This window comes from Pygocentrus nattereri, chromosome 5, assembly GCF_015220715.1.
Source record: "Pygocentrus nattereri isolate fPygNat1 chromosome 5, fPygNat1.pri, whole genome shotgun sequence".
NCBI lineage: Eukaryota > Metazoa > Chordata > Actinopteri > Characiformes > Serrasalmidae > Pygocentrus > Pygocentrus nattereri.
The window spans coordinates 12,688,139-12,710,634 of NC_051215.1; the positions used below are offsets into that span (position 1 = coordinate 12,688,139).

The following is a 22,496-nucleotide window of genomic DNA, read 5'->3' on the forward strand; positions in this document are numbered from 1 at the left end:
TGAAAGTCTGCATACATTAAATTTCGATTTTATTAAAACAGTAATACTGATTAGAACATACACAGGACTACAAAGTACCATAAAGCACAGTACAGAGCCAAATTTACAGAGCTGTTTGCTGATACAAGTTCTGTCCATTTGTTTAAAAATGTAACAAACTGCCGGTGCTACAAAATATCAAATAATAACATGTCATATCAAAACAGCATACTGAACATCAGTAGCATAAAAGGAAAATGAAATACCCAAAAAGTGTCAAGAACTAAGCCATTGTACCATATTGCCGAGGCAAAACTGACACCAGAGAAAAGCTTTGCAAATCCAGCTATACGAGTCAAACTCACACGGGCTTCCTAAGAAAGCAGATGCACTCCAAATCGAAGTTTGTTTCAAGTTACAATATGTATAAAATAAGAAAATACATTTGAGAAGTTATACATCACCTAGTGCAGACATACATGACAGAACATGCCACTCGTTCAACTATAGTAAATGATGTTGAACGCAAACTTACAACAGAAAATCATTTCTAGTTGAAATATGCGTGAGAGCTTCCTACTGAGGAAATGCTTGTGCTTTAAATACATTACAATTCATACAGCTGTGCCAAATCTCCTTGTAAAATAATTAAAAGTACCAGCGTCAAAGCGCCTTCATTTAAAATGCCTTCAGTAATATGAATGAGTTGAAATGATGGACAGTGCCCTCTACTGGCACCCCTAGTAAACATGAGCAAAACTGGCTGTAAAAGCATTCTTTATTGCTTATGCTTTTAATATTTCATTAAAAATATTAACAAAAATTGAAGCTTTATTTGAAGCACAATGATCAAATGAAACAAAATTAAATATTTTCAAGAAATATTTTTAAAAATTTGTGTCAAATGTGTCAAATCTAACTGAAGTATAGTGCTATTATTATATGCTTTTAATTTTAAGTAACACTGAAAATGGTCAACCATGACCTTTTTTCACTGGGGTATAAATATGAGGTGACACACTGGCCAAACTCTCTTTGGCTGCATCCAAAACTGCAAACTACCAAAGTAAATAGTAAATAACGATTCCTAAATACTAAATAGTACACCACCAATAGAAGTCTATTTACTACTGGGGTCTGTGTCGTACAGTATTATGTGATTTTGTATGCAGCTTTAGCCATTTATCACTATGAGAAAGACCAGTACAAAAATAGTTAAACAGATAAAAAAGGACATTTCCCCTACTGGGGCAATAATTAAGACGTTTAAAGCAACTGGAGATGTTAAGAGTCTGCCAGAAAGAGGACGCATGTCTATACTGACCCCACTCACAGTGAGGAGGCTGGATAGAGCGGCCAAAGAATCTCCAAGGATCAATGATAGGAAACTGCAGACGTTAGTCAAGTCTTGGAGTCAAAACATCTCTCAAACTACAATCACATGTCAACTACATAACTGTAATTTGGGATGAAATATTAAATGAAGAGATTTAATGAACAGACTTAAGAAAAATATTTCATAAGATTTAGTTTTTTCTTTTAACTATTATACTTAAAGGCTAGATTTTTGTTACACTGAAAGATCAAAATGATAAGCAATAAACAATATTTACCAAGGATGCCAATATTTGTGGAGGACACTTTATGTGGAAGTATATTTTATCTTCTAAGACCTCAAATATGTTAAAAACAACAAAATCTATTCACTGTTTTTGAGAAATTGCCCTGGATGGAAATACTATTGTAATATGATTATAATACTATTTTCCAAATCCAGCGCTATAAATATGTAACACTCTTCTCATTTTGCACGTAATAAGCTGCAGGAATGCTGATATTCTGAAGCTGGCTGTTTTTCAGAGAAAAAAGAGAGAGAAAATAATTCAAGATGTCAAGCTAGCAGTTTAGGCTTGTATACATGAATCATACATAATGACGGTGAATAGGGGAAATGCTTTTAAACTATTGAATAAAGGAGAGACGTTTGTAGTCTTAAAGGTAAATAATGAAAAATACAGCTGCTGACAAGGTAACTTGTCTGCTGTCTCGGCGTAACTGTGGCATATGGTTCAGCTTGTTGTCGTGTAGTTTATTGTCTGGTAATGTTAACACACTCCTACAGCACATTCATGCTTCACTGTAGGCTGGGCACCTGCCACATGGCTCTGTTCAACCTAGATTAAAAAGATTACTCATCTTCATTTGCTGCACCCATCCTGACCTGCACTGGAAAAAAAACATGCAATTCTTCAAAATGTGGAATGTAAAGCTCAGGCCTGGAGTGACGGCTCCTCCTACAGTAACAGGGAATAATGTATTTCACCCACATGAAACTGACGCTTTCATTGCTTGATGACTTCAATGCAAAACTAGTTGATATATGTGTATTAAAAGAAATATTACACCTTTATCTCAGACCTTTTTGCATATTCAAAACCTTCATACTTAAAGTTGCCCCAAAAAGTATTTGGACATTTGTACCATAAAAAGTGTTTTATATCTGGGACAGTAAATGTCACACAAAGTGGCATTTATTTTAAACAGACCAGGTGGTCTTTCACAATACAGTCGGTGTTTCAGATCATTATTGTTTGAACAGCTTCTTTGCAGATCCTGCTCTGGACACTCTTAAAAAGAGGGTTTATCAAGAGTTTAGTAAAACTTAAAAGTAAGGAAAATTGTTCTGTACAGAACCATGAACACCTTTGCATGCTTAAAGGGTTCTTTGCATAATGAAAGGGTTCTTCAGATTAATGGAGAATCTGCTGTAAATGGTTTTATAAAGAACATTGTTTGAAAAGGGTTCTATAAAGCACCAAAACGAGCTCTGCAATTATTATGATGTTAAGCTTGTAACCACAGAAGAACGCTTTTTGGTGCTATATAGAACCCTTTATAAAAATGCTCTGTATAGAACCTTATACAGCACATCCTCCATCAATATGAAGAACACTTTCATGATGCAAACTGTTTGATCATGTACAGGGTTCTCTGTTCTATATACACAATGTTCATTGTTCTATATAGAACCATTTTTTTAATTAAAGAACTCTTGAAGAACCGTCTTTAAGTGTGTAGGTTTGCAACCAAATTGCCTTTGTACACTTCTGAACACATCAACGAACAAAAGCTCATTAACTTAGGAGTGCACAACTCTGGTCCTGGAGGGCCGGCACCTGGTGCAGTTTGGTGGTTCCCCTGCTCACAGACACCCACTAAACCTGGCAACAGAGGAGTGTTGTCAGGTGTGCTTGAGCAAGGAGGTGACCAAACTGCCCTCCAAGACCGGAGTTGTGCACCCTGGCATCAACACCAATGTAAGAAAAACAGCCCAAGACTGACGTTTCCACCTCTGTGCTTTACACAGCCCTTAGTGCAGACTGTTAGAAATCATCTCCACACAGAGAAAACCATCATATGGATATTGTGATGTTGTTTTTCTATTTTATGAAGTAACTTAAAGACTGTCATTAAAGTTTCAAGAAATTTCCATGATTAAAGTGTCCAAAGACGTTTTGGGGCGGCTGTATCACCCCACTTAGTAATGCACCTAAAACCAAAAAAACCTAAACACATTTGCTCTGGTGCTGCCTAGTCCTCAATACAATCCTTAGTCTTATTCATTTGATAATACTGTCTTCTGCAGTGTCCATTTCGCAGATAGACCACTGCAGTTCGATGTTAAACGGGTACCTATACCAGCACAAATCCTGGAAACACAATCCTGGCTACCTTTTTTCTGCACAATGTGAATAAACTGCAGCATACAACCTATAACATTGATGTAATTATGAACTTCAGTAATACTTCTTATGGCAGTGGGATGAGCAGGAGTGGACTTACAAGTGTCCACTCCCAATGCCCCCAGCGTCTTGACCCTCAGTGGACAGTGAGGAGGAGGGGCGGGCGCTGCGAGGACGGGCCTGAGCTCCAGGGCCAACTGGAGTGGCCTGCTGATGGCTGACTTGAGAGATGGCATCATCTGACTCCCAGCGCTCGAGCTCCTCTCGTACCAGCTTCTCCATCTGCTCCCTGTGAACCTCTGTATCCCTTCCCATCCTCTCATCCTAACAGAGAGAGACAAACAGAGGTAAGAAGAGAGCAGGTAAAAAAGGAAGTAAGAGAATGGAGAGAGAGAACAGCCAAAGAGATGGAGAGAAAGAGAGCAAGTAGTGATAGGAGGGAGTAAAGAAATACTAAAGAAATACTAAAAATAGAATATGACCACAGTGTAGTAAATAAGCTAGTAAGCTGATATGTGTTTTAGCTGTACAGAAAAACAACGGTCTGCGGTTCGTTATTTTACATAGTCGAACGCAAACCCTTCCTGCTAAAGTAGATGGTGCTTCCCTAATGATGATCAAGAAACACACCAGACTCTCTGACAAATACACTACCACTTTGGCAAATACAGTGTAGAGGTCGGTGCCTTTATGTTCATCAAGGCACAAACAATAAAAATGTACTCTCAAAAGTACAATGGCCTTAATGAGAGGTGGACAATATGCTGCTATTTTATCGCTATTGTGATTAATTTGGTTTTTGTGAAATAGGTTTTTCTGAGCATGTTGTGCATACCATATCAAGAACACTGAAATAGTTTGATTAAAATAGATTATAATTAGAATACTCACTCCCATGTAGTTGAATTTTGAACAGTGCAGAATGTGAAAGGTAAAATAAAAATGACTTTACTCAGAGTTTTCTATGGAAGTTTTAAATGTGGCACTGCTAGTGCATCATGTCTATCAGAATACTGTGATATGTATCATCTGTAAGTATTGTGATATGTCTTCAGATCCAACTGTGTACCTTAAAGTTCTAAAGCTACTCTACATTCACTTTTCCATGGAAAGGTGCATATTTTCACCTCATCATAACTTAATATTTTGAAATAAACAAAAAAATACAAAGACAAAGACAGGGTGTATGGAGTCAATGCAACTTAAAAATGAATGCAACAGAACACATTTCACTAATGCTCCCTTACTAAAGGTGCTGCAGCCATACCCTTGATGGTCTTTCTAATTTGAGCGTTGATAGAAGTCAGGCTTGCTAGACTCACCACAACATGACACACGTATCTATATTGTTGTCAACCCCCTAATAGTCAAAGGCTTACCTCTATCACACCGTCCAGCAATCGGCCAAGCACTTCTCTCCTCTTCAGCTTGGCTCTCTCCATGGCCTCCAGCTTCACAATGACTGCGTCGATCTTAGACACAATGCTACCAATCGAGTGCTCCATACGGTCCACCCTCCGCACCAATCTGGCAACACAGTCAAAAAATAGAGCTGTTCATTACATACACAGCCGTCTGTGGAGAATTCAAATGTTGAACTCTTCAACAACATTTGGCTCATTCCAGCTACGATTACTAAACGTTAAGTGATGAAGTTACCTTGAATATGTAGGAAATAATTACAGATAAATTAAAATCATTTCAAAAAATTTTATGAGATGTTACATTTAATGGAAAGGTAAAACGTGTTTTGTTGTCATTGCTTAAAAGTGACGTATAGAAAAGCTTACACTTGGAACTCCTCATAAGACACGCCCCCAGAGCTGCTGCCACGGCGACGGGAGCTATGTCCACTGTCTTCGTCGTCATCCTCTTCCGAGTCGTCCTGACTGCGAGAGAAGCTCCGTCCGCTCAGGGGCCTGGGCAGCGAACTACGCTCCAGATCCAAGTCCTCCTGGCATGTGTGTGAGAGACACTGAGCATCTGTACAGCTGTGTGTTTGTGCACATACATGTTCATCTACTTCATTGTTCAGGGCGATTCCTTATATAAGGATTAAATATTAAGTAGCTATATTACACCTCAGTACCAGGACTGCTGACAGTACCGTTCCTCCCACAGTACAGCATGGAACCCAAAGAGCAGGAACCATGCAAAGTGGAACAGAACAGTGGTGTCATACACAGCAGATTTTAAAGTTCTCCATGGTCTAATATACCTCATTCAGCTCACAAATGACTTTTTAATTAGTTCACAGGCTGAATCAGGTACGTTAAATCAGACTAACTCTGCAGTGTTGTCTTCCCGACTGGAGCCAAGCAGCCACCACTGGATTAGAGGGTACTGTATGTCCAAAAGCTTGTAAACACCTGCTAATCTAATGTTTCTTCTGAAATCAGGGGTATTAATAGAGAGTTAGACTAGCTTTGCTGCAATAACAGCCTCTGCTTATCTGAGCCACAAGAGCGTTTGTGACATCAGATACTGATGTTGGATGATCAGATATGGATCATAAACTGTACTTCAACTCATCACAAAAGTATGAATGGAGCGCCATCTCCAGAGAAGTTCTGCTCCTCAGCTGGGGGGCCAATGACTGGCATTGGGCATAGTGACCTTAGGCTCATGTGTAGCTGTACCAGAACATCCCGAGAATCTGTTGGCAATGCTTTTCTATGGGGATTGTACAAGATTTGTGTGCATAATAGAACAACTGTGTCAACATTGGGTGCATTTTAAATGCTTAAAAGCACAACAACAAACCCAAACTTCTAGAAGCTAAGAATAACTCAGCCAGTTTACATTGAAGACTGCAGCTATTGAATATTAAGCCTTAGTATGTAATAAGCCTGGGATTTTAAGGGGGTAAAGTAGTTAAATTCACTAATTAGAAGGGCATCTACATATCAGTGTGAGCCATTCAGCATCCTAAAAAAGTTATGTAGTCAATGGCAATTCTATAGGCTGTGTTTGTTTATACGCCAATGAGAGCTGAGCTGTATATCAGTGGGTCTGTACTATGAGGCGGGAGGTAAGTGACTTGTAGTCAGTGTACTGGCAACTGGGCTAAACATTCTAAAGCAGATACAGTTCAGCTTTCACATTATGCTACTTTTAACCCCTTGATCTGCAGGTTTACTATTAAGTTATTAATGTATTATTCAGTAATATAAATTATTCATATAGTGTGAAAGAAATGTTACGTATGTGAACAACTGAATTGTGCAATTTGAGGTGTTACCACAATTTGTCTACTTCACGAGAATGAAATATGTCAGGTAGCAGATGTCTACTTATCTCATTCTTCTCTTTCTCCTCTCATTAGCACAGCATTTTCCACATTTTTAACCCTATGTACCTGAGCGTCTACTAGTCTGAGAATTTTACGTTTTCCCCTTTCACTCACTGAAATCGCAACCTGAGGACATATGGCAAGAGTGAAACATCTCAGCATGTAGAACTGGCACTTTCTGCATGCTACTCTGCTTCTATCCCCATATCAAAGATGCACAGGGCTTCCTTTATTGTTGGATGCACTGTGTTTTTCGGAGCGAGGACGTGAGCTCAATGTGCAATTCAGATCAGTATGTGCTTATTACCGATTTGTTTAATCAGAATACCAATAAAATATGACTGAAGTGTGATTTCTGTGATATTCCTATTCATGAGTGTTCTTTTAATAAAAGATTAAAAATGAAGATCTATGAATTTTTCGGCTTTGTTACATCAGGCTCATTTTACGTCAGCCTTAAAGAGTTAACTTCACATCTACTCACTCTCTCTTTCTCCAGGTCGTCCCTCATCTGCTGGTGTTCATGCTCAGTAAGCTCCTGGTCTCCGTCCAAATCGTATTTGGCAAAAATAGCTTCTATCTCAGCATCTGAGTGTCCCTTTCTGCAAACACAGAGGTAGAAACTCATTTAGCACAGGTTCTGATCAGGTGATAAAGCTAAATTCTTGTTTTAGCATTATTATCCCATTAATGAGGTCCATACCCAAAATGTCATATTTCTTTTGGTGCATATGTTTTTATCACTATACTTATCACACTAAATTCAGTATTTTGGGACTATGGATTTTTAATTAAAAATATAAGTATGAAAATGATAAAAAAAAATGGTCAAAAGCTAGATGTTAACATTTATGTCCAATCAGATAAAATATGTTTTTTGCCATTTTCCTTATCATACTAAGTTTAGTTTTTGGGTTAATGGGTTAAGACAGGTTGTTGAAAATGTCAGTTATGGTTTCATTCACCCTCGCAGGTCCTGTCGGAGTTCATCAAAGTTGAGTTTCCCTCCAGCCTGGCGTAAGCTGTCGGAGATGTCATCCACCGTAGTCTTCCTCAGCTTCAGTTTCACCATCGCCTTGTGGTATCCCTTCAAAAGCACACCAGCACCCATTGTCTATGCGTTTTGCCCATTTAGCACCAGTTTATACTCGCAGTTTTACAAGTTACACTTTCAGCTATTTAGTTTATCTTGTTAACTGAGAAGCACCGCAGGTGTGAAGACCACTCTGTCACACACCTTTTTAATGAGGTCTGCAATCTCCATTTCAGATCTTTGTTGCGCCATGTCAGCCTTCACTTCTGAGTATGTGTCATTGATGATAGCCAAGAACATGTTCTGAAGAAGGGGGAAAAGAATCAGCAAAACACAAACTTCACCCTATGGGTGGGCAGTATGACAATATTTTGTTGTATTGTGATGAAATACATCATTATGTGCCTTTCTGATCATGATGTCATCAGTAGAACGATAATCAACTGCATGTTTAATACAAGAGAGTATAACTGGTCATGTTTAAGGGGATTTAGTGAAGTGCAATACATTTAATAAAGATCACTGTATGTATTTTTGATAGTATATTTAAAATGTAGCACTGCCGGTGCATTCTGTTTATTTTACCTTATCAAACATCAGAAAAACTAAATATTGTCATACATATTATGTGGTGAAAATGTCTTCAAGGATTATGATATTGTCCACAGCGACTTCACACAGACTTACATGAGGTTGACTGCCCTGTCCCTGTCACAGAAATCAGTGGCTTGCATGCAATTCATGAATTTAATTCACTTGAATCTTCACATTATATGAATAATCAATAGAACATAGTGTCAAACAGGTGATTGGTCTGTTCTGGACACAAGACTTATTTGTCTACTTACCAACAGAATCATGAACATAAAGAAGACAAAGGTGGTGAAGTAGATTGGCCCCAGGACTCTGTTCGTCTGTTCAATCTCAGAGAAGTCAAAGTCTCCCAGAATGATCCGGAACTGTGTGAAACTGCATAGAGAGACAGAGTAAGCATGACGTGAGTCATCTTAAGTACGAACTACCTGCTTTAAAAACATTTTTTTAATGATTAAGATTTGAAAATGAGCTGAAATGACTGATCTGCTTCCAAAGTACTAAACAGAATGACAAAGAGAACTACAGCCCATGTTTGAGAACAAAGTAAAGAATTATTTTAAAAGTTTTTAACTTATTACTGGCTTCAGATCAGTGAAAAAGAGCCCAGACTCACATGCAGGCCTGGAAGGTACTGAAGTCATTATGCTGGTTGCCAAACACCAGGTAAGCTAACTGCGCGTATGCCAAGAACACAATGAAGAACATGATGGCGAAGCCCAGCAGATCCTTTGCACATCTGGACATCGTGGTGGACAGCTGACTCATGGTTTTATTGAAGTTGATGAACTTAAAGAGCTGAGGAAGGAGGAGTGCACTCGATTCACATTATGATGAAATGAATTTCACACTGGAAATAATTACTGTCCATTGGATATTAGTGAAGGGAATACAACACACAGATGATGAGATAAGAACCTCACCTTGACCCAGGCGAGGAAGACGATGACTGCAGCCAGGTTGTTGAACTGAACCTGCAGCTGAGCGAGCGGTTCGAAGTTTGGATATGTGCTGTGGTTCTCCAGCAAGTACCTCAGCCTGTTACTGACCGCTGATGTCCTGTAGATGTTCATGATGATGGCAGGGATGCTCAGCTATATGGAGCAGGTATATGGAGAAATGAAGGAGAGTCATGAAAGATCGCATCAGCAACATAGAGAGAGACGCAAACAGCAAAGATTTGTTTTCTCACTGTTACTATGGCGACGTCCAGACAGTTCCAGAGGCTCTTGAAGTAGTGCAGGCGGTGCAGATGTATTTCGAGCACCTCCTCCACCATGTAGTAGAGCACAAAGAGGCAGAAGACCACCTCACATGTACCAACAAAGTAGTCCCAGCTGGATATGTACCGCACTAGACGCACTGTCTGGAACTGCCAAGATGTCACAGCGCCTCCGGTGGCAGGAAACTCTACTAGCAATCTGTTTAAAAAATGAGATCACATTTTCTGTTTCTCTTTAGGAAGGTTACACAGTGACTCAAATTTGAAAAGCTATGTTACACGGTGTCTTGCAGAAGTATTTAACCCCCATAAAGGTCATCAGATTTAGATCTGAAATGAGAAAACAAATGAGACTGTTTTCTGACTGACCCTCAACATTAAGCTAAAGTGATATTGGTTAATATAAGAACAACTTAAAAAGAACATGTTATGTAGGAAAAACATTCCATGATAAAAAGTACTAACTGTAAAATGTTGCTTGTGTAAGTATTTAACTTCAGTCCTGTGATATGTAAGCTCCAATATTACACATATTAAAGGTAATGCCCTATCAAACACAACTGCCTTACAATGGGCCTCTACTTGTGAATCCTTATAAATGTTTACTTTTTCTGGAAAAAAGGTCCACTTATTTCAAATACCACTGGTCAGACTGTGAATCTGAAGGGAAGTGAATATGAAGACCAAAGAACAGTCTATGGAAATTTGAGGTTAGAGAATGGTATAGCTATGCACAAGAAAAGAAGAGGCTACAAAATAATATCCAAGTAACTGTGAGCATTGTTGAATCATTTGTGAGGGAACTGAAGCTGCATCTTATCACCCAGGACCATTCTTCAAAAGTCAGCATCAGAGCAAGAATGATTTTTCTCATCATTGTCAATGATATCAAGGAGAAAAAAACACATCAAAGCACGTCTTGAGTTTAACAGAAAAGACCAGAGCCACAAAAAGGTGAATGTACTACCACGGCCAAGTCAAAGTCCAGTTCAAATCATTATGGCTTTGTTCACACAGCAGGTAAGAGCGGCCCAAATTTGATCTTTTCCTTCGTATGTGGCGCAGTGTGAACAGAAAAAAACTGAATCTGAAATTTTTAATTCTGATTTAAAACGCTTTCATATGTGGTACTGAAATCCGACACTTATCCAATTTGCGGAAGTGCAACTTAGTCTGAACAGCCAGACTGGAATTCATGCGTCGTTTCAACTCGATGTTTGTCATACGTTCGCTTGCTTAGACCTCAGAAACATTTGGAGAAGAAACATATCTCAAATGCTCTGAGTTTGAAGAGATTTCGAGAGAAATGGCTGAACACAACCATCTGGGAGCAACTGCGGTTCGCTGAAAGTCAGGATTGTTTACCTCTGGATGAGCATTGTTCTTTAAGTTTAGGAGCTGATCTGTTCAGACTAATGTTGCATACAGGCCATGTTTAGAAGATATTGTGAACAGCTAAACAAAAGAATCAAATTTGGTGAGAAAATCTAATTTGGTGAGAAAATCAGATTTACCTGCTTTGAATGTAGCCTATTTGAAAATTGTGGTCCACACGCAACATCTAACCAAAATCAAGAACCAGAAGCTAATCTGCCAGGACGAATGGACAACAGTCACTTTCAAATAATATCCAAAGCTACGAATGTACCCCAACAGCGTTCTACCACATACAAGTCTGAAGGAGCTGAATACTTTTTCATTTTCATTATTCATTTTTTAAAAGATCTGCTGACAAATTATTCATTTTGAATTAGGAGCATACTGGTATTACAATAAAAATACTGGCTTGTACAAGCTGTGTATACATCATTTTGTAATCCAAACGAATTTGATTTCTTTTAAGGGGGTTGAATAATTTAGCAAAGCACCCTCTGTACTACTTTCTTCCAAAATGTTGATGCTTCCATTTACGATAGCCGAACCTCACAACAGGCTTAAATTCCTAAATTCCTAAATTATCAACAGCTATTTCCCTTTCACTGTGTGACCCTGAATTGAACTGAATCTTGAATAAAGATCCAGTTTACACATGTATAGTAGCTTTTTACTGCTATACCTGACGATGCAGAAGAGGTTGACATTGCCATTATAGACGGAGAAGTCAAGGAACACCGCTCTGGTGCCACGGTCCAGCCACAGGTTGTCCTTTAGCCCTCGCAGCTGCCTGGCGGACTCCTCTAGGGTACGGGACAGGTCTTGGTAGTAACCCCCTCCTCTGTACGTGGCCACTTCACCCCAAAAGCTACCCTCTCCAAGAGAGCTCTCCTCAGAATACACCCACCTGAGACACAAAGTTTGTTGGCAAAACAGGACAGAATCAACTTGACTTTCCAATGTACTGTTCAAATGCAGTTTAAAGGTATAACTGCTGCATACAATTTTTAACAATGTTTTACATTTGTTTAGTTTAGAGATGGAAATATGTCATTCCAATGTAACTGTAGAAATAATACTGCCTCAGTAGATAGAATAATAATGTTTCCTAGTGAAACTCTTCCACTATATGATACATTCAATTGCATTTAATACAATTCAATTCAACACAACTGCATATATTAAGTATTCAGCAGAGCTGCTTCCTTACGCTGTGCCGTTTTTGAGGCCGAAGGGTGCCTTGTCCTCACTGGCAGGTGAGTAGGTGCTGTAGCAGTCATAGACCTCGTCCTTCAGGTCCTCATGCACAGGACAGGACCTGTTGAGTACTTTGACCTGGCGGAGGCGAGGAACTCCTAGGAGAAGGTTCTCATAGTAGATGAGACTCTGGTTCTCTGGCAGGCTCTTGTTGTTGTACCACACATCCCAGTACATCCCATTTAGAAAAGGCCCCTCTGTGTACTACAAACAGTACTCACATTAGACAAGATTGACAGTGGTAGCCTAACGTTTCCCACATTTTCCTTGCATGTTATTGTTCTGTCTGAGACATTTGTGTTCGTTTACATCACAAACTAGTCATAATTCATTTTACATGACTCTCTTAGTTTAATGTCATTTCAGTCTATTCCAAATTACAGCCAAATTCAAACAAGAAGCTGACGTATAGCTGACTTCAGATTTATTTGTCGCACCCCCCCAACTGCCCCCGTCCCCTTTTATGGTGATGCCCTAAATAAACCTAAAGACCAGCAGACTAAAGACTAAAGAGCTGAACTGTTACCCTCCTCTGCTATCACTGCAGACTGGCAGGGTTGTGCACAGAGCACCACTAGTAGCCTATTCATGAAGTTATGTACTTTATTTATGGATCCCATTTTGTAGGATGAGATTCCGACAGACAAAGCACTTCTTGTAAGTCGCTTTGGATAAGAGCGTCTGCTAAACGATGTAAATGTAAATGAGATTCCAGCCACTACCACTAACTCAACACCGAAGGGGCAAGGTGACACTCAAAAACAAGGGGTAGGGGTAAAAATAAGAAATAGGACTGGGCCTTTGCCTCACATTTTAGTTTGTGAAGACACTTTGCTTATGAAGACATTTAAATCGTTGGAGAGACTCCTGCCTAAAACTAACATCTAATAGTTTTTCATGTTATGTAATATTCAGTAACACAGCACTGAATTCACACATTTTTATCCTTTCTGCATTTCCACCGATTAATATTGTCTAATTACAACACTCAGCATGTAGTACGCAAATACATCATACTACTACTGGGAACGTCCCCTACCTCAACGAGAAAAAGAAATCCCGACTTCAAGCAAAGCCACTCATATACACGCTTAAAAAGATGGTTCTTCAAGAGTTTTTAGTAATGAAAACGGTTCTATATAACACCAAATAATGATGTCAAGCTTGAAACAATGGAAGAACTTATTTTGGTGCTATATAGAACGCTTTTTAAAAGATTTCAATATAGAACCATCTACAGCACATTCTCCATACGGCTATAGAATCCTTTCATGATGCATAGATCCTTTTATTCATGCAAATTGTACTTTTAAGTGATCATGGTTCTATAAAGGAGTTTGCATGTTCTCCCTGTGTCTGTGTGAGTTCTCCAGTTTCCTCCCATAGTCCAAAGACATGCAGTCAGGCCAAGTGGACATGGTAAATTGCCCCTCGGTGTGAATGTGTATGTCTGTCTGTCTGTCTGCCCTGCAATGTACTGGCGACCTGTCCAGGGTGTATCCCGCTTTCCGCCCGATGACAGCTGGGATAGGCTCCAGCACCACCAGCGACCCAGAAGGAGAAGCAGCTTAGAAGGCGTGTGTGGTCCTATGAAGAATCTATTTTTTTCTAAAGAACCAACCGTCTTCTGAATTGGACATCAAATTTAAACGATCTTACCTTCAACTGTCTTCCCCAAAAGTTTTATAGTTCTTATAGTTTAAAGTTCCTCCCATTCCCAATGTACATCATCCAAAGGAGGTTTTCCTTCTCTATGACTGAAAAATCTCACTCTACAGACCACTGGCTCACCACTATAGAAGGTAACCATGCATGCTTACAATACATAGTGATGTACAAGATGTAGCGATAGTAAAATTTTAAATCATTTTAATATATACTCTTTAAGAAGGATGTATTAAAATAAGGTCCTTTACTTTCCAGAATTCCTCCATGGTTGAGAGGGTCTTGAAGGTGGTAGGATCTCCATTTGACACTGGTGTGTCCACGAAGAGTTGAGACATGACTTTGGTGTAAAAGTACATGTTGGTGCTCACCATCCCATATGTTACTGCAACACATCCAGACAAAATACAGCACGTTTCAAAACGATTAGTCCCTGAAAAAGTATCACCCCATAAACTAACACAACAGTTTAACTCCCTTCATTATTTTTATTCTTGTTCTTTTCTCATTTTATATGAATGACCAGACTGCTGTAAATGTTGTTCCACTCAACCAACCTGAGCTTTTTCCGAGATGCCTGGAGGAGTGTTTAAATTCTTTCCTCATTACTGCTCCTTCTAGGTTGCCTCAAGTTCTAATATGGTTCTGCCAAGAAACTGTGTAATGATGCCAAACTTTGGCAAAAAAGGTTTTTACCACTCAGAAATGCCAATCATGAGCAAAACTGGACTGTATATTATCCTGCATTAAGAACTGTGACTGCTTTAATTTGCATATCTCTAAACATACTATGAGCTGAAAGGATTCAACTGAGACTAGATACAGACTTCTCCAGATAAGATGCTGGTTCTGTCCTGTCTTTGCTGTAAAAACAGGGCATAGAGAAAGTTTTCCATAGAGTAAGGCTAAAGCAGGGCACGGCTGAAACCACACAGAGACACGAACACCACATCTTTCCATTACAACAACTGATTCACTGGCGGGCAGTAGGATTATTAGGAGTTGCGCATGGTGAAATTAAAGGGAAACGTTACCCATTTAATAATAGTAATAAGAAGAAGTTACATTTATATAGCGCCTTTCACAAACCCAAGGTCGCTTCACAAAGCATGGGCAAAAAACAAACAAAAACAAAAACTAAGCAGTGGAGGAGGAAGAAAATGCACATTAAAGAATCAGATTTGAAGGTGGAAAAGGAAGAGCAGTCCAGAGTTTGGGGGCCATGGCACTGAAAGACCTCCCTCCCAAAGTGGAAAGTCTGGTGCGTGGGACACCAAGTAAGTTATTACAAGAAGACCTGAGAGAGGTCAGCAGTTCTCTGAGGTAGGGGAGCAAGATTATGCAAGGCTTTGAAAGTGAGTAGTAAAACTTTATATGGGACGGGACCAGTAGCCAGTGTAGCTGAGAGAGAATGGGGGTGATGTGAGCTGAACGCTTAGTATGGGTGAGAACTCTAGCTGCAGAGTTCTGAATGTACTGTAGCTTTTGTCTAGACTTTACAGGGAGACCAACAAAGAGGGAGTCTTGAATTGTCCAGCTATGCTGGACCGATTTTTCCACCAACTCTTGCACAATTTCTGCATAATTCAGTCGCTGAGATATGAACACAAGTCATTCAAAGTAGTTTGTTTCAAAATGCACAATTCTAGAGAAAGTTGCTGACTCAGGATTGTTCACAGTGGCGCTGATAGGTGCTACATTTCCTTCGGGATCAATAAAGTATCTATCTATCTATCTATCTATCTATCTATCTATCTACCTATCTATCTATCTATCTATCTATCTATCTATCTATCTATCTATCTATCTATCTAAAGTGCTTAATGTCTCTAAAAGAAACCTCACTCAGAGTTACTGTACAAAGTGGTTATAAATTGCTTAATACCGATGTAAATATTTGTTAAATACATGCATGGAAAAGGGGCACATGTATTGCATTGTAAGGCAAAACAATGTGCTAAAGAAATGTTTTTTTTCTTCTGATTTAACACTATTTTACATTTATCATCATTAAAACTCAGAAGACGTGTAGGTTCACTGTTGGTTTTGTGTAGTGAATAAAACTGCTATATTTGTGTTGTAAACATAGCGACCCCTGGTTTCTATCACCACCACTATAAAGGACACCTGAGTCAGTAAGCTTCTCTATAATGAAGAATTTCACATTAAACCACTCTGAATGACTTTGTTTGCATCTTAATGATTGAATTATGTAAGAAATATTGATCATTTTGATTTTACCTGTTGAAATTCCCTTTAAAGTTCTCTGTGCTTTTTCTAAATTGCTAAATGATTTACAAACGCTTTCTGTCAGGGTGAAAAATATAATGTTCAGGTGAAATTTTCCAGCAACACTATCTGCAGTGGTGAATCAAACACCTATTAGCTAGTGCTTTAACTTCATGCGAGCCCTAATATTTTAAGGCAGGACCGCCTAACCTTGATTCTGAAGAACTACCCAGTTCTGAAATTTGGTTCTAAGCCTCACTGCACGCATCTTCCTCTAATGCTCTAATGTTCCTGAACTCTTCCTTTGGGTGAATCAGATGTGTCAGATCTATCTACCTGTCTTACAATACAATCCCAGTGGTTGGTGTAGTGTAGCGGGTAACACCTCTGCCTTCTACGCTGTAGACTAGGGTTCAATCCCCCACCTGGGTAAGCACCCTACACTATACCAATAAGAGTCCTTGGGCAAGACTCCTAACACCACCTTCGCCTACTTGTGTAAAAATGATCAAACTGTAAGTAGCTCTGGATAAGAGCGTCAGCCAAATGCCATAAATGTAAATGTAAATCTGCAGGGTGAGGTGATCTCCAGGAGTATGGATAAGCGAGTGTTTATAATAGTCTCTCTATGAAAACATCCATTTCTGTGTCCCTACATTTACAGATGTATTACTCTTGAAAAACATGTTAAAATTTGTTTATATTTTGAAATAAAACAATAAGCTACTTCAATAATTACACCTTCTTGAGCCATCAATTTAGCAATACTGGTTTTTAAATCAGTTATATTATAGAAGTGGTCGCATTCACAGTCCTGTGTAAGGGTTAGTGCCATATTTTGAGGTAAAAGCCATGTTTTTCTGCAGTTTTAATATACATGACTGTGATATATATTATTTCAATGACACAAAGAAAACAAATAAACATTATAAAATATGTAATGAAAGTTGTGGTCCGCAGGAGTCGTGTCACTGGTGTTATTACGTAACAAAAAATCTCTCATTTTGAAATAAAAATCACACAGACTTCACTTTTCCTATTTTCTGAGGAGCTATGAAGACAAGCACATAGGTGCACTGTGTCTTTCGGTTATCATTAAAATGTCTATGGTGTTACCTTTCTTAACAGTAACACCGGTGACTTCTACGCATAGATAAAAAAGTGGACGTTTCTGAAGAACGACCCTTCCAGTGATCGCACCTTCCAAATTGATCTTCTTCTTTCGGCTGCTCCCTTTAGGGGTCGCCACAGCCACAAAAGCTCTTGATAACATTATGAAATGAAATAAAAGGATTAAACAAAGCACACAAGTTAATACATTACAGAAAACAGGACATATGAAATCCTGAAAAAAGCATGACATTAAAACTAGTGGGATGTTAAGTGGAGGAAAAACAAGGAGAAAAACAAGTCTTAAATGTTTCTTCAAGAAAAACAATCTGCTGATCAAATGGCTGTTCCTAAGCTGAGGCACAGTAACAGCAGAGGTCTCATCACCTCGCGTTGTGGGACAACTAAGAAATCTTTTTTTCTCCTTTTCAGACCTCCTGATGAAACGTATTACATGGACACCGCAGCTCAGAAATAGATTTGTCGCTGTTGAAAAAAACCTTGTGCCATTTTCATTTTTTTAATTGAAAAAATCAGCTTTCATTTACATTGTTTCAACATTTCATGAACGGACCAAGAAAAAATCTGCACAAACTTGCACTGAGAGTTAAAAACATTTTTCTTTCCCCAGTAAAGGCGCTTTTTTTCCCCAGATGATATGCTGCTGCATGGCCCTGCTGAACTTTGAGGGATCAGAAACATTTTTTATTCTGAATTGAAATAGTAGCTGATGCAAAGAAGCTACAAGAAGAGACTCAGCAGGTGTGACTTGTAGATCATCTCAGAACAGATACACAACTGTTGAACGGCTTTGATCACTGTGGTCTTATTCAACTTACTGATGCACAGAGTGATGAGGAAGAAGATGTAGGTGACCATCTCCCTCAGAACGTTCTTCAGATACACCTCCCTGCTGCTGTCATTCTCCTCCATCAGACGTGTTCCCCACAAAACTGGAATGATAAAGCAGACCTCAGTAGACCTCAAAACCTCATATATAACCCAGAGGGGCACAAACCCAGACCAAGGGGAACTCCATCAATTTTTTAAAAAACCTAAATAAATACGTACACAAAGTCATTCAGTAGTTTAGTGTGGACTGGTCCATTCTAGAGAAACTTGGAGTCAAAATTGTTTATAGTGGTGGTAAAAGAATGAAACATCTGACCAACTTAATGCCTATTACATAAAATGATTATGAATACACTGCTTGATGTCTGAAAGACTGTCTTAGGGTAATTAAGTGATAATGTTTTGGCTTAAAATACACCGCTCAAAAAAATGAAAGGAACACTTTGAAAACACATCAGATCTCAATGGGAAAAAATCATGCAGAATATCTTTCCTGATACGGACTGGGTAATGTGTTAGGAACAAAAGGATGCCCCATCATTTGACGGAAATGAAAATCATCACCCTGTAGAGAGTTGAATTTAAAGACACCCCAAAATTAAAACGAAAAAATGATGCAGCAGGCTAGTCCATTTATCCAAAACTCAAATAGTTTGTATGGCCTCCAACTGCTTGTATGCATGCCTGACAACATCAGGGAATGCTCCTAATGAGACGAATGAGACAACAGATGGTGTCCTGTGGGATCTGGACCAGGGCATCACTGAGCTCCTGGACCGACTGAAGTGCAACCTGGCAGCATCGGATGGACTGAAACATAATGTCCCAGAGATGTTCTACTGGATTTAGGTCAGACGAGCAGGAGGCCAGTCAACAGCATCAACTCCTTCATCCTCCAAGAATATGCCTCCCCAGACCATCATGGACCCACCACCAAACCATCATGCTGAACGATGTGAGCACAGGGCCCACCTCAGGTCGTCGGGCCCTCAGGGCACACTCATGAAGCCTGTTTATGATTGTTTGGTCAGACATATTCACACCATTGGCCTGCTGCAGTTCATTTGGTAGGGCCCTGGTGGTGCTCATCCTGTTCCTCCTTGCACAAAGGAGCAGATATCGGTCCTACTGAGGGGTTAAGGACCTTCTATGGCCAGCTCTCCTAGAGTAACTGCCTGTATCCTGGAATCTCTTCCATACTATTAAGACTGGTATGTATTGATGTGCCATCCTGCAGGAGTTGGACTACCCATGCAACCTCAGTAGGGTCCAGGTACTGCACCATGGCACCAGTAGTGATGCTGACCCAAGCTAACTGCAAAACTAGTGGAAAATCAGTCAGAAAAGATGAGGAGGGACAAAATGTCAATGATCTCCACCTACTAAACCATTCCTGTCTCATTGTCTCCCACCTTTTCTCTACAATTAACCACTTCAAAACAATCTTAAAGACTGCGTTTACATCACAAGGCCTGAATTATTTGGGATTTTAAAAATAAGAACTGGTGGAATTCCCCTTAAAGAACTTACTGGACATACAGTCTGTTACACAGGGGCCAAATCTTTGACCATTTTTAAACCTCACTGCAGTCATGCACAGGTTTGATGCTCCGTCCACTCCTCTTTGTTGAAATGTAGCTGCGGTCAGTCGTGCATACCTCTGATTTTTGACAGTATCCTCTTGCTCCAGCCGTGCTGGGTGCCCTCTGCTGGTCGCCCGAGGGAAAGTCCTCCGCGGATCCTGCCGCTGAAGCTCCCCAGGCCGCTGCTGCCGCTGGAAGCCGTGGACAGAGACCTCCGTCCGGGGCTCTCCGGGGCCCAGCTGGCCCCCATTAGACCCTCCTCGGGCTCAAAACCAGGGTTGTCCCGGCTCCACGCCTGTCTGGAGCTGGAGGCGGGCGGGCACGGGCTCTCCTCCTCGGCCGCTGAGTGAGGCACTGTGCCCAGCTCAATGGCCTCGCTCGGCGGTAAGGAGGCTGGAGCCGGCTGGGGCTGCTGCTGCGGGGAGCGGAGTCGGTTCGAGCTCATAATTCAGACCTTGGTTTTACAGCAGAAAAACTGTTCATCTTATAGACAGTTTAATGAATATGGGCGTGTTTACAAACACCGCCTAAAAGAATCAAAACACCAACACACAAAGCCTCACCAATTTAATGAAGGAAAACTTTCCATTACGTTATTTTAAAGAAGCAGATTTCTCTTCCAGATTGTTAAATCGCAACGAAACCGCTGTTTTCCTTCTAACCAACTAATCCCGGCTGCTTAAATGAGCTCGGAACAGAAACGCGAAAAAAGACAAAGTGAAGAGTTTTGAGGAAAACAGGGCGTCTGGAAATCCCTGTGACCGACCAAACCGCAGGACTTGAGGAAAACGTGACGAGCGGGCACCAAAGCAGGTTAGGTGAGCAGTTTCAGAAGTTTGCGGATGTTTAAATCCTCCGTTTGCGAAGAAGGGAGACTCTCTCTGTGTCCCGCAGCCATCTTGTTCCCTTCAGTTGAGTTTTCCCCTAAAACCGCAGCTCTCATTGGCGGAGGGATCAGATTACAGGACCAGACCCGGGACATTCTGCACTTTCTGTGCTGAAGCGAAGGAAATAAATAATGAATTGAAACATGCTCAAACCTCTAGCCATCGTGAAGACTACAGCGTGGCCAAACTTCTGCCCTTCATAACAATGACGTTGAGGGATGCTCAGAAGCCGGATCGCGAACTTTTGATGAATTTTGTTGGCGAATCTTTGAAAAAGTTCATATTGAAAGGATGTTCATTTTTATGTGGAACTAGACTGAAATGACAAAGAGTTTAAAAAACTCGAGTCTAACAGAGTTTGAGAATTTGGGGTAAAAATACCAACAGTTGGTTTTTACATAACCGCTTTCTGTTTTGGTTCTGCTGCAGCTGTTGCTAAGCAACGGCTCCTCCGCCCGTCTCTCTGGACAGTTTGCTGTAATATTGCTTTTAACCAGTAGGTGGCAGAAAACCTTCACAAATCTGTTTTTGTGTTGATGATAATGATTATACAATACAATTATATGACAGCAACAACAATAATATATATATATATATATATATATATATATATATATATAAATATATATATATATATATATATAGCGGCTTAGAAAATGGATGGATGGATGTTGTTGCTGTCATATAATTGTATTGTATAATAATTATCATTATATATTGTTGTTGTTGTTGTTAGTGGTGGTGTTTGCATCGTACTTAAAATTGCAGTTCAACTACGACAAAAATTAGTCACAATCTCCACCATCCACAAGAATTTCTATGTAATTGCTATGCAAAAGTTTGGGCACCCCCACAAATACAGAAATGAAGTACGTTAGCATGTATGTTTTGAAAATATGATACACATATCAAGTGCATTTATTTCTAAAATGTTTCCTAAAGTAAATGACCCAAAAAACATTTTTGACCCATGTCATTCTACATTTTTGCATTTGATAAATACTTTTGACATGTTCTTCTTTTCCATACGGGTCCACATCCTCCACGCTTTATGGATTTTCTTACACATCCTCTACAGATGGTGCACGTCTGCACATTTTAATTCACGGTTACTGTTTATTGGCTGAATTTCAAAAATGAAACATACAAAGTGATGGCACATTTTATGTGTTATATATTTTCAACGTGTTAAATTTAGCTAAAACAATAGAAATTTTGATCTACGATTAGCAGAAAATGCTGAAATGAACTTATTTTCACTTTGAAAATCAACAAACCATTTTCACCAGCCGCACAGACTGTAGGCTATTGCACAATGTTCTAATCACATTTTCACGTCAAGACTGAGTCAGTGATTTATACTTAGTTTCCCTTAAGGTTAATGAGTCTGTTGTTTTCAGCATTTTGTTGTCAGGGCAATTTGACACAGTCTGAGAATCAATGTGGTGGATAGACAAACCTGACTGTGGTGTAGAGCGGCCTGCACAGCTGGAGTGTTTTAACCAGATGAGAACATTAACCAATTTAAAACATTAAACTACACGTTTTCGCTTGCAATGCAGTATGACAACAAAAAAGGATTATCAAGAAGTGTTTATGTGCCACAGCTCATTGAATTAGACATCAAATGCTGAATCTTTAATGACATGAGTTACATCTAATGATTTAGCTCAACT

At 39.6% G+C, this 22,496-nt stretch overlaps 1 protein-coding gene across 2 annotated transcripts; it reads right to left on the reverse strand.

The window, feature by feature from the left end:
* pkd2 (polycystic kidney disease 2) lies at positions 1-20,886 on the reverse strand. Of its 2 annotated transcripts, none has more exons than XM_017720493.2 (15): positions 20,009-20,886; positions 18,338-18,451; positions 14,411-14,544; positions 12,448-12,698; positions 11,920-12,144; positions 9,834-10,062; positions 9,565-9,735; positions 9,258-9,439; positions 8,896-9,016; positions 8,252-8,350; positions 7,980-8,101; positions 7,499-7,616; positions 5,513-5,673; positions 5,102-5,249; positions 1-4,046 (listed from the first exon to the last, which is right to left on the reverse strand). In XM_017720493.2, the coding sequence occupies exons 1-15, from the start codon at positions 20,376-20,378 to the stop codon at positions 3,819-3,821; spliced, it is 2,673 nt and encodes an 890-aa protein (XP_017575982.1). In that variant the 5' UTR covers positions 20,379-20,886; the 3' UTR covers positions 1-3,818. The 2 variants fall into 2 exon arrangements, with proteins under 2 accessions (XP_017575982.1, XP_017575980.1); XM_017720491.2 differs by having other exon boundaries at positions 5,513-5,676; positions 20,009-20,378.
* Between the last annotated feature and the right edge of the window lie 1,610 nt (positions 20,887-22,496).